The 16,358-nt window shown below is 41.9% G+C and overlaps 1 protein-coding gene across 2 annotated transcripts in view; it reads right to left on the minus strand.

The window, feature by feature from the left end:
• Window positions 1-5,898: 5,898 nt before the first annotated feature.
• Window positions 5,899-16,358, minus strand: part of MYLK (myosin light chain kinase) — a 440,102-nt gene continuing 429,642 nt past the window's right edge. For both annotated transcript variants that reach the window (XM_060262723.1, XM_060262722.1), the window contains 3 exons: window positions 15,720-15,849; window positions 14,761-14,892; window positions 5,899-8,383 (listed from right to left, as the gene is read on the minus strand). In XM_060262723.1, the coding sequence (XP_060118706.1) occupies window positions 8,136-8,383; window positions 14,761-14,892; window positions 15,720-15,849 (510 nt within the window). In that variant the 3' untranslated portion in view covers window positions 5,899-8,135. The remainder of the gene's footprint in view (window positions 8,384-14,760; window positions 14,893-15,719; window positions 15,850-16,358) is intronic.

Here is a 16,358-nt window from a genome sequence, read left to right on the forward strand (position 1 = left end):
TGTTACCACACAAGCAAAATAAGAAACGTCACCTACCGTATTTCTGGGTTATTGCATTTCTGTACCTACTTTACTACTGGTGCAATGACTTTTCTTTAACCATTCATTAGAGGACAAGTAATGCCTGTGTTAGAAACACTGGTTTACTCTCTGTCATCTTCAGAGAAACCTCTATCGTAGCATCTCCCTAATCCATTCACACCATGTCTGCCTTATACATCTTAAACTTTAGGAATATTTTGCAGTATAGTCCTATTTTATCTCTCTGCAGAGTTAAAAACAAATAGGCAGTGTTTTTATAGCATGTTCCAGTCTTAAAAATGCTCACAGTTGTGTCATATTTATGCTAATAGTTTCAAGCAACACTTTCTACCATTCAGTGAAGTACTCTCTTTTAGGAGTCAACCATTCCAGCAACATTGTCCAGCTCATAAAAAGGCACAGGGTCCTGGTTTAGTTTCACCTTGTCGTAAGCAACATAGTGCTCACAAATAAGAAATAAAGATAGTAACATTCATGAATGAGTGGAAGGCTGCTTGACCAGTTCTTGTGTTCCTTCATGTAAGTATGCAGCACCAAATGTGAATTTAGCCCCCACCCCCAACCCAGTTTACACACAGCAGTGATTCTTGTACAGTTTTCCAACTTCTGAATTCCAGCACTTTAGAGGAAGTGCCCTGAATGACAGCTCAGCTCCAGGCTACAGAGATGTTTCGCTGGAGAAAATGGCTGCTTTGGAGGGTGGACTCTTTGGCACTGTGTCCTGCTGAGGTCCCTTCTTCCCCAGATTCCATCCCCAAATTTTCCCAACCTGGAGCTGGTATTATCCATGATTATCCATCCATATCTTTCAGGGTCCTCCAAATTCCCACAAAGTTGACTCTCACGTTCCTATTTAGGAACCTTACATTGCATAAAACAGCTGTATAGATTTCAATGGATTGAGAAGGGGGGAACTCTGTGTAGGATGGCAGTGTTTGGTAGTGGGTGGGGTGTCACAATTAATTAAATTCATTTATAGCCTTCATTCTCCCCGATGGGGACCCAGGGCGGCTTCCATCATTCCCTCCTCCATTTTTTTCTCACAACTAGGGTTGCCAAGTCCAATTCAAGAAATATCTGGGGACTTTGGGGGTGGAGCCAGGAGACTTTGGGGGTGGAGCCAGGAGACATTGGGGCGGAGCCAGGAACAAGAGTGTGACAAGCATAATTGAACTCCAAGGGACAGCACACCTTTTTAAATGTCTTCCTTCCATAGGAAATAATGAAGGATAAGGGCACCTTCTTTTGGGGCTCATAGAATTGGACCCCCTGGTCCAATCGTTTTGAAATTTGGGGGATACTTTGGGGAGAGGCACTAGATACTGTATTGAAAATTTGGTGCCTCTACCTCAAAAAACAGCTCCCCCAGAGCCCCCGAAACCTCCAGATCAATTCCCCATTATACCCTATGAGAAGACGTTTCCCTCTCCCCCCCGCCCCCCCCCCCCTTTCTGGGAAATCTGATGCAGGAGACAGAACTCACTCACCTCCGGAGGTGCAAAGGCACATGGTCCTTTGGGGGCGTGGCTGGGCTCCCCTCCCTTCACCGGCCAGCTGACTGGGGGTGGGAAGCAGCCTGCGAAAACGGAAGAGCTCTGGCTGCTGCGATCGGGGCTGGGTGGGAAGGGCTGCCGTTCTCCCCCTCCCCCCCCCGCTTTCCCTTTTATGGCCAGCGGGAGGAGGAGGCTCCAAATCGGGGGTCTCCAGGCCTAGCGGGGGATTTGGGACCCCTACTCACAACAGCCTTGTGAAGGTTACATTGAAAGTGTGTGACTGGCCCCAGTGAGCTTCCAGGAGTGGGAATCCAAATCTAGTTCTGGATAGCAGTCTGGCAGAGCCCTGAACAGAAACTGCCCCCCCTCCCCCCAAATATTCAGAAGGCAGGGAAGCACCAGGGGTGCAGCAGGCAGAGCACACATTGGAGAGGGAGGGCTGACAAGTAGGCGAACTCTGCTCCTGGACTCCTGCCAAATCTTCACCCTGGTGCTAACAGGAAAGTTACCAGGTTGCGGCGGGGGAGGGAATGCAGCACAGGAATAGATAACACTTGCCTCCCCCACTCTCCCTTTTTGGCTTGCTCTCATGTACTTAGAAGGCTGAGCATATTAATTTTTGTGCATATTAATTAGACCTGAAGAAGACATTGGATTTAAGAGTCTCAGAGCGGCTCACAATCTCCTTTACCTTCCTCCCCCACAACAGACACCCTGTGAGGTGGGTGGGGCTGAGAGGTCTCTCACAGCAGCTGCCCTTTCAAGGACAACCTCTGCCAGAGCTATGGCTGACCCAAGGCCATTCCAGCAGGTGCAAGTGGAGGAGTGGGGAATCAAACCCGGTTCTCCCAGATAAGAGTCCACACACTTAACCACTACACCAAACTGGCTCTCTTCCTCCCCAACAGACACCCTGTGAGGTGGGTGGGGCTGGAGAGGCTCTCACAGCAGCTGCCCTTTCAAGGACAACCTCTGCCAGAGCTCTGGCTGACCCAAGGCCATGCCAGCAGGTGCAAGTGGAGGAGTGGGGAATCAAACCCGGTTCTCCCAGATAAGAGTCCGCACACTTAACCACTACACCAAACTGGCTCTTAATACAAAAGTGTGCTGCATTGTGATATGTGATACAAGATAATACAATATGAATCTGTACTAAAAATTACTTTTGGCAAAAGAAAGAAAACATGGGCTCAGAGGTGTGGGGCGGGGGGCTAAGCAGCATTCCAAGATGGGATGGATCTGAATGCAGCCTCAGATTGTGGAGGGAGGAGGCAGGTGGCCTTGATGATCCTGGAGGTCCCTTCCAACTCTATGGTCCTTTCTGCACTCAGCTTTGAAGCAGAGTTTGTGAGCACTCAATCTACCTGTTACAGATCCACGTCATCTAGATCCACATCACTGATTCTACTTTTAAAAATTTGCTTTGAACCCTTTGTGGATTTTTCCTTCTAAATTTTACATTGTTTAATGCGCTTCATGTCCTCCCAGCTCTCTCTGTTTGTGGACAAGACGGGCACAAATCAGATTATAAAGAGAAAGTATGTCTACCCCCTCCCACTGCAATGCTTATTCCTTTGAGGAACTGCTGCAGATCATTCATTCAGTGGCTAATTAGTTGCCTAGCAACTTCAATGCACTGGGGAATGAAACAATTCAAAGTGGAGCGGAGCTGTTGTAAGAGTTTGGAAACCTGAAGGAAAACTTCTAAACTGGGCTTTAGATCCGCATCTTAAAAAAACCTCAGAACTACTCTTGAAAACTGAGGGAAAATTTAAGGATGAGAGCAGCTTTGTTGCACATTCAACAAAATGAATATAGAAGACTAATGAAAATGTGAGGCAACAGAAGAGTGATGGTGATGTGCCATGTGGAAGGTGTCAAGTCTGCTCTTAACTTTGGTCAGGCCTGCACTCAATCTTTGGTTCAGGAGAAAAGCATCCTGGGTAAAGCCATACTGTATTTCAATGCTGCTAGCTTGAACTCTCCTCACCCCCCTCCTTTCCTTTGTTATGTAGCTTTGCTTTGAAATGGGAATATGTGAACGAGTTTATCGGACCTTCTCAGGCTGGGCATCGGGGGAGGTTGGAGCCAAGAGCAGGCCTGAGAAAGAAATTGTAACATCAATGTGTGAATGTGCCCTGCATAGTACCCCTCCCTCCCTCAAGAATCCCTTTGAAGTGTACCTTATATGATTGCATTCTACTGTATGATCTTTAGTCTTTCAATTTCGCTGTAGTCGAGAATCATGATATCAATAAACTAGCTACTTTGTTATCAACAAGGACTCGTTATTGAATCCGCCGACTTGACAGAAGGAGCCTTTGAAATTCACAGAAAGGATTTTTTGCTAAGTGTAGAAACAGCCTATGATTCTGTAGTCCTTAGGGAAGGAGCAGCTTTGGATCATTTTGAAAACGTTGAGTTCCTGTCCAGGAAGAAGTATAGAAAGAGACACTAGTATATCATATTGCATATATGCTTTTGGGGTGAGAGAGAGAGAGAGAATATGCAATAAATGGGGCCAATTTTCAGACAATAAATCTCTAAATGGAAAAATTACATTGCCAGCCTTCTGGAATGTAACAGCTTGACCTTGATATATGGCAACAATGGAATAAGTGGACTTAAAAAAAAATCATTGCACTCTTTTTTATCCTCTGTTCTTTCTTCCAAGTAAATATATTCCAAAGAATGCTTACCATTTGGTGGAATGAAAAAGGCATCCATGATTACAGGTAGCATTGCCATACCATTTTAAATGAGAATATTTTAGAAGAAGAAGAAGATATTGGATTTATATCCCGCCCTCCACCCCGAAGAGTCTCAGAGCGGCTCACAATCTCCTTTTCCTTCCTCCCCCACAACAGACACCCTGTGAGGTAGATGAAGATATTGGATTTATATCTCGCCCTCCACTCTGAAGAGTCTCAGAGCAGCCTACAATCTCCTTTCCCTTCCTCCCCCACAACAGACATCCTGTGAGGTAGAAGAAGATATTAGATTTATATCCCGCCCTCCACTCCGAAGAGTCTCAGAGCGGCTCACAATCTCCTTTACCTTCCTTCCCCACAACAGACATCCTGTGAGGTGGGTGGGGCTGGAGAGGGCTCTCCCAGCAGCTGCCCTTTCAAGGACAACCTCTGCCAGAGCTATGGCTGACCCACGGCCATTCCAGCAGCTGCAAGTGGAGGAGTGGGGAATCAAACCCGGTTCTTCCAGATAAGAGTCCGCACACTTCACCACTACACCAAACTGGCTCTCCACTGGCTTTTAAGGCTCAGTGCTGTAAAACGACCCAAGCACTTGGGAGACTAGCACTAGCAATGCTTTCAGATGTGTGTGGGGAACATGGTGGGAACACTGAAGCCAGAAATGGTTCATGATTGTGTTTGTTTAAGTTTGTATGCAGAATGTGATTCCCCTTCAGAACTTTCAGCAGGACAACTGTGATTAAATATCAAAACAAAGAGGAAGATGTCCTTTTACTTTATGGAGCTGTCAGTCACTTACCTGGTATGCAGGTGTGGAAGGAAATAGGGAATAAAATGCTCCATTAAGTAGAGGGATTTTTTTTTTTAACATAGGGCATTTTCGCACAGGGCTTACCATCCCGGAGCAATGTCCCTCTTCACCGCGCAGCGTCTGCGCGGATTTTGCACCAACTGCTCCGCAGAACCCGGAAGAGCCGCGGCTTTTGCGTCGCAAATGTAAACTGGTTTTTGGCGGTTTTCATTTGCGACGCAAAAGCCGCGGGACTTTGCGGCTCTTCTGAGTTCTGCGGAGCAGTTGGCGCGAAATCTGCGCAGACGCTGCGCGGTGAAGAGGGACGTCGCTCCGGGGTAAGCCCTGTGCGAAAACGCCCATAGAGTTCCCATGTGTTCCTTTAGAGTACACAAAAATCTGCCTTTGGAAATCTGGTAGCTGCTGAAGGAGCATGCATATTCAAGAGACGTAAATTGTAACACACCTGGAAGTCATAGTGACAATTTATCTGTTTTCGAAAATTGGTGATCAGTGTGCGCCAGAAGATAGTTTTGCCTAGGACACCAGGGAGTCTAGGGCCGGCCCTGTAAAGAGGTTACTTAGATAAGTCCATTATGATAAAGCAGCTGGATGACTTTGGGGAGAAAGAGAAAGAGATGTTCCAGTGACATTTCTGTAGCTCATACAACCTATCTTACCTTGTCTACCAAGGCTGGGAAAGAGAAAAGCGTGCATTGGTAGGTGGGAAAATACTGCATATGAGCTCATCAGAGTTCTCATCTTGCAACATGCACGATGTAACTTGCAGGTGCATTCATCCTACGTGATTACAGAATGTTGAAAGAACTGAGTTGCTAGATAGGACTTGACAAACTGGAGGTTGTGTTACGGTGCTTTGTGGTATTTCTTTATTGAGAAATCGTGAGTAACTACAGCTGTAGTGTTCTCATATCTTGCAATTCTTATGGTTCAAGAAACCAGAAAAACATCAGTATATTTTTAATTAAGGTATACAAAAAAAAATACACCCCATCATTTTCTTAACACATTTAAAACATGCATGGAAATGCTCTGTATGCACTAAATCATACTAAAATGTTTTCTTTTAATAATCTGTGGCCGCTCGATTGTGTTTTACAATAACAAAAGTTCTTTATCTGCGTAGGAAGGAGAAGACGTGCTGGAAACTTCAACCTAGCAAGAAACAGCAAAAGCAGTTATAAAAACCCACAACAACTGTGAGTGAACTTCATACATGGACTTTTGAATTTCTCCTTTCAAACAGACAGACAAGCGAGTAATGTAGAACACATAAGATTATGAAGTATAAACCAATCTAAAGATGATACTGTATAAATCTGTATTAAGATACACTTATATCCCCCCCTTGAGGAGCTAAAGCTTTGTTGTGTGCGTTCTTCAGAGAATTAAACATTAAATTCAGAAAATTTGTAGTTTACACACGGAGTGGGAAAAGCCACACAACTGGAACAATGTGCAGATAGTATACTGTGATTTCACTATGCATATCATTTTATGGCCTCTGAACTGCTGCTAATTGTGAAAGAAAAGCAAAATTGATAATCTGAATATGTTAATCAGCAATGGGAAGAGATTACCTTTCATCATTGATCATGGTTTTTAAAAAATTTTAAGGCTTTAGCCTCACGGATATTGAGTTAAACTCTGGCTCCTTGAAAGATGCAGAGCATCTCTTAATCTAGGCTCCCTTTCCTTGCCTACTCCAGTTTTCAGCTAATCATCAGCAGAGTTTAATCTATGGAAAAGGGAAATAATTCACAAATGGGCTTTAAACCTGAGCTGCAGTGCATAAGCACAGAACCACCGATGTTACTGTGTATGCTAAGTAACAACCCCCTTTTATTTTGTTCTGACAAGCAAAGTTACAAAGCTTGCTGTCCACATTCAAGCTTTGTTTCCCCCCCAAAAGGGAAAAGAATCAGTAATCAGGTAAAATAGATTAGGGAAGAATTTCATGACATTTCTGTCCAAAGCAGCTGGGAGAGGTAACAGTAGCCTATATCGTGTCAGCCAATGATAGCTTAGGATATGACAGACCACCGGCATGTCCAGGATTCAGATTCTGCCACATCCAGCATAGGGCATATTTTAGATTTTCAGTTGCTTGTGAAGTCCTAGGTAACAGAGGCTTTTTGCTGTTGCTGCCACAGGCAAAAATGAATAAGACTCATTTGATTAGAGCGCAGAAGGAAAGAACCGCTACCAAGCTATCGCAAAAAAAAAATGTAGGCAACTGGTTATGGTCCTCAAAGAAGTCCTGTTGGAATGCTTAGTTTTAAGCTAGATGTTTCCTTTACCCCAATGATAACTATATCTGCGTAAACCTAGGTACTCTGTTTTAAATCTACACGTCATAATGTTCAGAGAGAAAACTAAGAAGAATGCTTTAAATATGAAAATAGCAAGCCTCACAGATATTGAATTGTCTTGAGAATATGCCTGAACGTGTATGCAGATAGTTACTTGCTGCTTGACAAGAGATGTAAATTAGATTCTGAAGACACAATTCACCAGGAGGATGTTGTGCAAACGACCTAAGGTGCTCATGATAGCTTATATTCTTTTCAAAGGGGGTTTTGCAGGAGATCCTTCTGATGGGCTGTGCCCAAGTTCTCAAAATACTCCTGCATTCATGCAATCGCCACTACTTTCATCAGTGTCAGTGAGAATTGCATAATGCACAGATGTGGAGGATTGCATCCTAGGTGCTGCAAATTCTCCATGGTTGTCATACGGGTTATCAGAACAATTACTACAGCTGTTCACTCCCCCTCACTTTATGAGTGAGCTCAGCAAAGACTGACAGGTTGAAATGGTATATTCCATATTAGGCGTGTTCATGCTTATTGTTTGGCCTCTGCAATTGATGCTTTAACTTAAATTAAATCCAAGCACAGTAACCACCCAAAGTGCTTGTTAATTCAAGTTAATGCCCATAAATTAAAAAAATATATATATCAGCTGATTGTGCTGATGAAGACAAACCAAAAATCCATGAACTAATGCCATGCTGCGTGAGCCTTACAGAAAGTCTTTTACCAGATGATTTTTCAAATCCCGCATTTAAATTTTCCTTTATTCTTCTTCTTCCTCTTCCTCCTCCTCTTCTTCCTTCCCCATTGTTTCTACAAGGAGCTCTGCAGTGCAGGTGACTTCCCCAAGACTGTTGACTGCCTTGCAGGTGTATTTGGCATCATCATCCCCGCATACTTCTGAAATAGTTAAAGAGCAGTTTCCATCTTCATCATAGTCTATCTGGAAGTGCCGGGACTCTTTGATAGACTGGTCATCTTTGTACCAAATCGCCTCAGGGTCAGGGTAGCCTGGGACAAGAAAAGGAAGTGTTGTAAGTCAATCTGCTCATAATTTTGGAATGTCTGTCTTTTTTATGCAGGTATGCCTACCATGTGTTCATCTGTTTGCACCCTAGTGACTGATCAAATAGTGAGAAGTGGGGGTGGGGGAGAGCCAGTGTGGTGTAGTAGTTAAGAGCACTGGACTCTAATCTGGAGAACCAGGTTTGATTCGCACTCCTCCACATGAAGCCTTCTGGGTGATCCTGGCTCAGTCACAGTTTCTCGCAGAACACTCTCAGCCCCACCTATCTCGCAAGGTGACTGTTGTGGGGAGAGGGAAGGAATGTGATTGTAAGCCTTACTGAGACTCCTTAAGGCAGAGAAAAACAGTATAATAGCCTACTCTTTCTTCTTCTGTATGTGTTAATATATGATGGTAAGGGGACTGGAAGTGGCAAAAATAATTCTGGGATCCCTGGCCTAACTGGCCTGGAGAAAAATTGCTTCCTGACTCCAAAGTGGCGATCAGGATTTCCCTGGATGTGTAAGAAATGAGAACTAAGCAGTGATGCAAGCCTTCCTGCACTCCCTCTCGCATCTGCTTCAGTGCACAAAATCAGCATTGCTATCAGATGGCCATCTAAGCTCCATCGTTTCCTTTCCTTCTGAACCCTTAGAAGCTCATTGATTGACAAGTCTTGAACAGCAGAAGACATTTCTTTCTTTTTCTTTTTTATTTTTTAAAAACAATTTTAATTAGTAACATATGGTAACAATATCTATTTCTTGCATCATTCATATCTTCTTTTTATCTATCCCATATATTACTTTTTAACCACCCCTCCCCCTGTTACTTGACCCCTGCCAGTGTTATTTACTTAAAATACTAATATTTAAAGGTACCCTTAACTAATAAAAACAAAAATTAATAACTTTCTTCCTTCTAATACTTAATCATTATCAAAAATTGTCCAATGTCCTTTTATTTTCCATTCTTTTTCAACATATCTTCTAAACTTTTTCCACTCCATCTTAAAAACTTCTAGATCATAGTCTCTTAAAATTCTTGTTAATTTGTCCATTTCACTCCATGTCATAACTTTTACAATCCAATCCCATTTCTCTGGTATTTTTTCTTGCTTCCGCAACTGCGCATACAATGTCCTAGCAGCTGAAAGCAAGTACCAAATTATAGTTCTGTCTTCTTTTGGAAATTTTTCCATTTGAAATCCCAACAGAAAAGTCTCTGCAACTTTCTTAAACTCATATCCCAAGATCCTAGAAATTTCTTGTTGAATCATCTGCCAATACTTTTTTGCTGTTTCACATGTCCACCACATATGGTAGAAAGAACCTTCATGTTTTTTTACATTTCCAACATCTATCTGGCATCTTATTGTTCATCTTTGCCAACTTTTTAGGAGTTATATACCATCTATACATCATTTTAAAACAGTTCTCTTTAATACTATGACATGTCGAAAGTTTATAGAGTTCTTCCACAAATATTCCCAAGTTTCCATCTGTATTTCTTTATTTACATTAATTGCCCATTTAATCATTTGAGATTTTACTACTTCATCTTCTGTAGACCATTTCAAAAGTAATTTATATAGTTTTGAAATAATCTCCAAGCAGAACTTTTTCCATTTCTGTTTGCTCTTTTCTTATTCCTTCAGTTTTAATATCCTTTTCCACCAGGCTCTTTATTTGTTGCATTTGGAACCAGTCATATTTATTATTTAGCTCTTCTGCAGTTTTCAATTCTATTTTGCCACTTTGTATTTTTAATAGTTGATTATATGACAACCACTTTTCTTCACCCGTCTCAGCTGTTATTTTTATTACTTCTGCTGGCACTATCCATAACGGCTTTCTCTCATCCCCATATTTCTTATATTTCATCCACGTATTTAACAAATTGTTTCTTATGTAATGGTGAGAAAAAAGCCATCCATCTTTTTTCCCCCCATAATACATATAAGCTTGCCAGCCAAATTTATTTCCATGATCTTCCAATGCTAAGAGTTTTTTTTAACAGAGTCACCCATTCTTTTATCCACACTAAACAAACTGCTTCATGATACAATTTTAAATCTGGAAATTGAAATCCTCCTCTCTCTTTTGCGTCTGTTAAAATTTTCATTTTGAGCCTTGGTTTCTTCCCAGCCCACGCAAACTCTGAGATTTTCTTTTGCCATCTATTAAATTGTTTACTTTCTTTCACAATCGGAATAGTTTGAAACAAATACATTATTCTTGGCAGAATATTCATTTTAATTGCAGCTATTCTGACCAGCAATGACAAATTAAGTTTATTCCATTTTATCATATCTTCATCCATTTTACGCCATAGCTTCTCATAATTGTTTTTAAACAAATCAATATTCTTCATTGTTATCTCTACACCCAAATATTTTGCCTTAGAGGTAACTTCACAACTCGTTAACTTCTGCAGTTTTTTGTTTATTTACTTGCATATTTTTACATAGAAGTTTTGATTTTTCTTTATTAATACAAAGTCCCGCCAATTCCCCATATTCTTGTATTTTAGCTAACAACAAAGGTGTGACTTGTATAGGATTTTAATTTATAAACATAATATCATCTGCAAATGCTCTATATTTGTAAATAAATCCTTTTACTTTTAATCCTTCTATTTCTTTATCTTCTTGGATTTGCATCAGTAAGATTTCAAGAGTCATTATAAACAACAGTGGGGAAAGCGGACAGCCTTGTCTTGTACCTTTGCTAATTATCATATCTTCTGTAAGATCTGCATTTATACATAGCCTTGCACGTTGTTCAGTATATATTGCTTTTAATATCCTTATAAAGTTTTCCTCCAACTCCATTTTCTCCATTACTGCAAACATAAAGTCCCAGTTGAAATTATCAAATGCTTTCTCTGCATCCGCAAAGAATAATGCAACTTCCTTTTCTGGATGTCTTTCATAATATTCTACAATATTTACAACAGTTCTAATATTGTCTCTTATTTGCCTTTTGGGGAGAAACCCCGTTTGATCCTCCTTTATAAAATTTATCAAATATTGTTTACGCCGTTCTGCCAATATTCTCGTATATATTTTATAATCATTGTATAATAGTGTCTTCCCTCATCTACGGCTCCGAATCGTGGGTTTTATACCGCCATCACCTGCGACTCCTTGAGCGCTTTCATCAGCGCTGCCTTTGCACCATCCTCAACATCCACTGGAGTGACTTTGTGACCAACACTGAAGTCCTCAAGAGGGCGGAGGTTACAAGCATCGAAGCACTGCTGTTGAAGACGCAGCTGCACTGGGCAGGGCATATTTCTAGGATGGAAAACCACCGCCTTCCCAAGATTGCTCTGTATGGCGAACTTTCCACCGGCCATCGAAATAGAGGGGCACCAAAGAGAGGTACAAGGACTCCTTGAAGAAATCCCTTGGCACCTGTCGCATCAACCATCACCAGTGGTCTAACCTAGCCTCAGATCGCAAAGCATGGAGGCACACCATCCACCAGGCTGTCTCTTCCTTTGAGAACGCACGCATAGCTGGTCTTGAGGACAAAAGGAGATTGAGGAAGAATCGCACTGCTACAGCACCAACCCCAAATCAGACTTTTCCCTGCAGACACTGTGGCCGGATCTGCCTGTCCCGCATCGGTCTTGTCAGCCACCAGCGAGCCTGCAGCAGACGTGGACTACTGCACCCTTCTTAAATCTTCATTCGCGAAGTCAAGCCGAGAGAGTATAATAGTGAAATTGGTCTATAATTTTTTACATTCGTGACATCTCTATCTTCTTTTGGAATCAACGAAATAACAGCTTCCTTCCATGTATTTGGTATTTTCCCTTTTATTCTTATAATGTTCATCAGTTTCTAAAGATTCAGTATTAGTTCCTCTTTGAAGGTTGACATTTCTTTCTTTTTCTTGTTCTTTTTTTATTGCAAGGGCTAAAAGGACTGAGACAAATTTTGTGATTGCTAGAGTGACCTTAGGATCCTTATCACTACGGGTCATTTTGTAAAAAAAGATGTGCTGGAGCTCATTTAGCATAACTTATTTGCATAACTCATTTATGCAAATGAATTATGCCAGTTAAGCAGCTGGTCCTGCAGAGAGATCTGTTCATTCAACCTAATGGGCCTAATCTCTCCATTATGGGCCAATAGGATAGAATGTACTCCATTCTATCCTGTGGGCCCATAGGACAGAATGGAGAGATCAGGCCACAGCTGCAATACGACCCCAGAAAAGGGGTTTTAAACTTTAAACTTCTCTAGTGTTGCACCAGCCGCCCAATCTCTCCATTCTATCCTATGGGCCCAGAGGATAGAATGGAGTCCATTCTATTATGTGGGCACATAGGATAGAATGATTGGACTGCCACTGTGGCACAATGCTAGAGAAGGGGTTTTAAACTTCAAACCTCTTCTCTGGGGTTGCGCTACAGCTGTGGGCCGATCTCTCCATTCCAGCCTATTTGCCCACGACTGCGGCACAACCTCAGAGAGGGGCTTTAAGCTTTAAACCCCTTCCCTCGTATTGTGCCCGCTGTCCTATCTCTCCATTCTATCCTATAGGCTGGTAGGATAGAATTAAGCTATCAGGCCATGGCTGTGGTGTAACCACCGAGAAGGGCTTTAAAGTTTAAAACCACTTCTCTAGCATCGTGCCCACAGTCCAATCTCTCCATTATATCCTATGGGCACACAGGATAGAATGGAGAGATCAGGCTTAGAGCTTCTGGAGAGCTGCTTCAGAGAGCTCCACCTCCAACCGAGGCCTGCTTATGACTGAGCAAAAGAGTCAGGGTTTCCGAAATATGGGGGGACAGTTGATTGAATAAAAGCTTAATATAGTAATCCCTCACAACCTCATGAAAGGTTGTATCAATCTTGTTTAGGCTTAAGTGTAGGGCCTATTCAAAAATTTGCCTTGCAAAACCATTGTAGGTATAATGTTCAGTCTTGCAACAAAAAAAGCTCTGCAATAATGTGGGGTGGTAAGATAGTACATATAGAGGAAGTAAAGATTCGGTAGACCAAAAAATAGGAGTGAGCTTACTCTGCAGGCTCTCAGGTTCAGTTTAGCCTCTGTTTAAAAACCTCCAAAGGAGAGCCCACCACCTCCTAAGGAAGCCTGTTTCACTGAGGAACTGCTCTGTCAGGAAGTTCTTCCTAATGTTTAGCCGAAAAGTCTTTTGATTTAATTGCAACCCTTTGATTCTGGTCCAGCCTTCTGTGGTAACAGAAAACAACTCAGTACCATACTCTATATGACAGCCCTTCAAGTACTTGGTGATCACATCACTTCTCAGCTATGTCCTCACCAGGATAAACATACCATGCATGCTCCTTCAACCTTTCCTCTTAGGATTTCATCTCCATACTACTCACCATCTTCATTACCCTCCTCTGGATATGTTCCAGCTTGTCCATATCCTTCTTAAATTGAGGTGCCCAGAACTAAACACAATACTCCAGGTGAGGTCTAACCAGAGCAGAGTAAAGCAATCTGGACACTATTCTTTTGTTGATACAATCCAAAATTGCATTAGCCTTTTTAGCTTTCACATCACACTGCTGACTTATGTTCAGTGTATGGTCCACTAAAACCCCAGATCCTTTTTGCACATTCTACTGCCAAGATAAGTCTCCTGCATCCTATAATTCTTAGAGACATGAAGGTATATATCTTTTCTTACACTGTAGTTGCACATACATTGTTATGTCACAATGAACATTGTAGGCATCTTTCAGGTGAAGTGTGAATTGGCCTTTCGTCATGCATATATAGTATGGGGAACCTAGGGCTAGAAAACATACCTTTGCACTTTGTTCAGGCACTCCACCCCAACTAAAATAAAAAATGCTGTTTGCTACCTTTATGCTTGAGGGGAGATGAAAGGGGTGTCATAAAGGAATCCCAGTTAACTTCCCATAATTAGAAAATATTCTCTTATACACTTAGCTCCTATTTTGACATATTTATTGCTTCAACTCTTGTTCCCCCTTAATTGGATCCGTACAGCTGTTGACACAGTACACTTGGCTCGATGTTCCTGGTTTGTCTCAAAATGTCACCATCATGTTATATGCTGATTTGCTTTGGAACCCTGCCTATAAGTGTGAATTGTTTCCTTCTGTCTCATTATATCTGAAGAAGTGGGCTTGCACACAAAGGCTCATTCATACCTTGAATAAAACTTTGTTGGTTTAAAAGGTACCACTCGACTCTAACTGTACTGGATGAAGTTACCTATTAAAGTGGAGTACCATCTAGTGACTCAACAAGAAATATCTCATTGCGACATATCTTCCGAGGGGTGTACAAAAAAGCATGAAACAGGCAGATGAGATGAAGAAAGAAACAAAAAGGATAGCGGTATGTGAGTGGCTGAAAGGTACCTTCAATTTTGCAGTCAAATCTAGCGGCACTGCCTTCCACAACTTCTATATCTTGAATTGTTTTAGAGAAATATGGCTTCATATGAGGTTTTTCTTCATCCACAGCTTCCAGGAGAATGTTAGCAGTTTCGTCTATAGGAAGAAAACAAATATCTGTAGTCTTCTAGAGGAAAATCTCCCTTTATCCCAAGTAATTCTATAGAAGAGAGAACCAGCATGGTGTAGTAGTTATGAGTGTCAGATTAGCACTTGGAGACCCAGGTTCGAATCCCCACTTGTGCCATGGAAACTCATTAGGTGACCTGCGCCGGTCACACATGCCTAGCCTAGCCTACTTCACGGGTTGTTGGGAAGATAAAATAGAGGAGGGGAGAATGATGTAAACCACTCTGGGTGCCCACTGGAGAGAAAGGCAGGGTATAAACAAATTAAAGAAATGAATAATAAATAAGTTGATAGATAGTGCAGCTATCCTTTACATTATTTTCCAACTTCCTCTGCCAGCCAAGAAGGCAGATAGCAGTATTCTGCATCAGCTTCAAACCACAATTTTGTTTTCTATTCATGACTCATTCTGGTTTTTTATCCAATGCAGTTGGATTCACTTAAATCTACTTCTGGTTGCTTAAATGCCCCTAAAGAGTGATAGTTTCTCTGCCATCAACATTAACCGTGTACTGATACCACACTGAAAGGTAGGAGTTATCTTGAAAGTCTTTTAAACTAGTCTTTTGATGGACCTCAGGGGTTTCTATCACTTCCCATTACCACCATGTATCCTAGGAGCTGATAGTCTTACAGGCTGGGACTATATCAGCAGGATGACTTGCATGACCTGGTTGTTATATAGAGGATTTGTATGGCATGATAACTCTCTGTGCATTCAGGAGGAGTTACATGACAACCTGTACCGAGAATTTAATGCATTGTATTTCTAGACAACATTACATTTCACATACCTTCAGCTTCTATCTTTTCTGCATTAATAGGGCTGGTTGGTGAGCTTGAAGAGGATTTTCTTCCACTTAGGCCAGAAATCATTGCCATAGAGGATAGTCTTCCTATGGCACGGACAGCATTGCCTGTTTTCTGCGGTATGACACAAAAATCTCTAGTGAATCCATTCTCTCACTTCCTCGTTTGTTAAAAAGTGGACTAATTAAGAAATGACACACGCATTCTAGGCCAAGCGTCACAGTGTCTGGTATCGTAGATACATGTTCCTGAAGATGGGGGGAAATGTAAATGGAGGGGTAATGTCCTGACAGTGCTTTCCCACAACCTTCACGCTAAGCAAGTAACACTACTGTGTAGTACAGACATTTTTGGCTGGAAATGGCAAGAACGAAAGGCATGATGAAAATAACCAAGGACAGCCAAGTAAGGACTAGCAGCAAAACACTGTGGGAAAGGTTTTCTTGCATTTCTGTTATTATTTGCTCATAATACTGACCCTTTCCTCTCCCTTCTTGGTGTCTCAGAAAAGAAGAAGAAGAAGAAGATATTGGATTTATATCCCACCCTCCACTCCGAAGAGTCTCAGAGCGGCTCACAATCTCCTTTACCTTCCTCCCCCACAACAGACACCCTGTGAGGTA

This window comes from Heteronotia binoei, chromosome 21, assembly GCF_032191835.1.
Source record: "Heteronotia binoei isolate CCM8104 ecotype False Entrance Well chromosome 21, APGP_CSIRO_Hbin_v1, whole genome shotgun sequence".
In the NCBI taxonomy this organism is placed as follows: domain Eukaryota; kingdom Metazoa; phylum Chordata; class Lepidosauria; order Squamata; family Gekkonidae; genus Heteronotia; species Heteronotia binoei.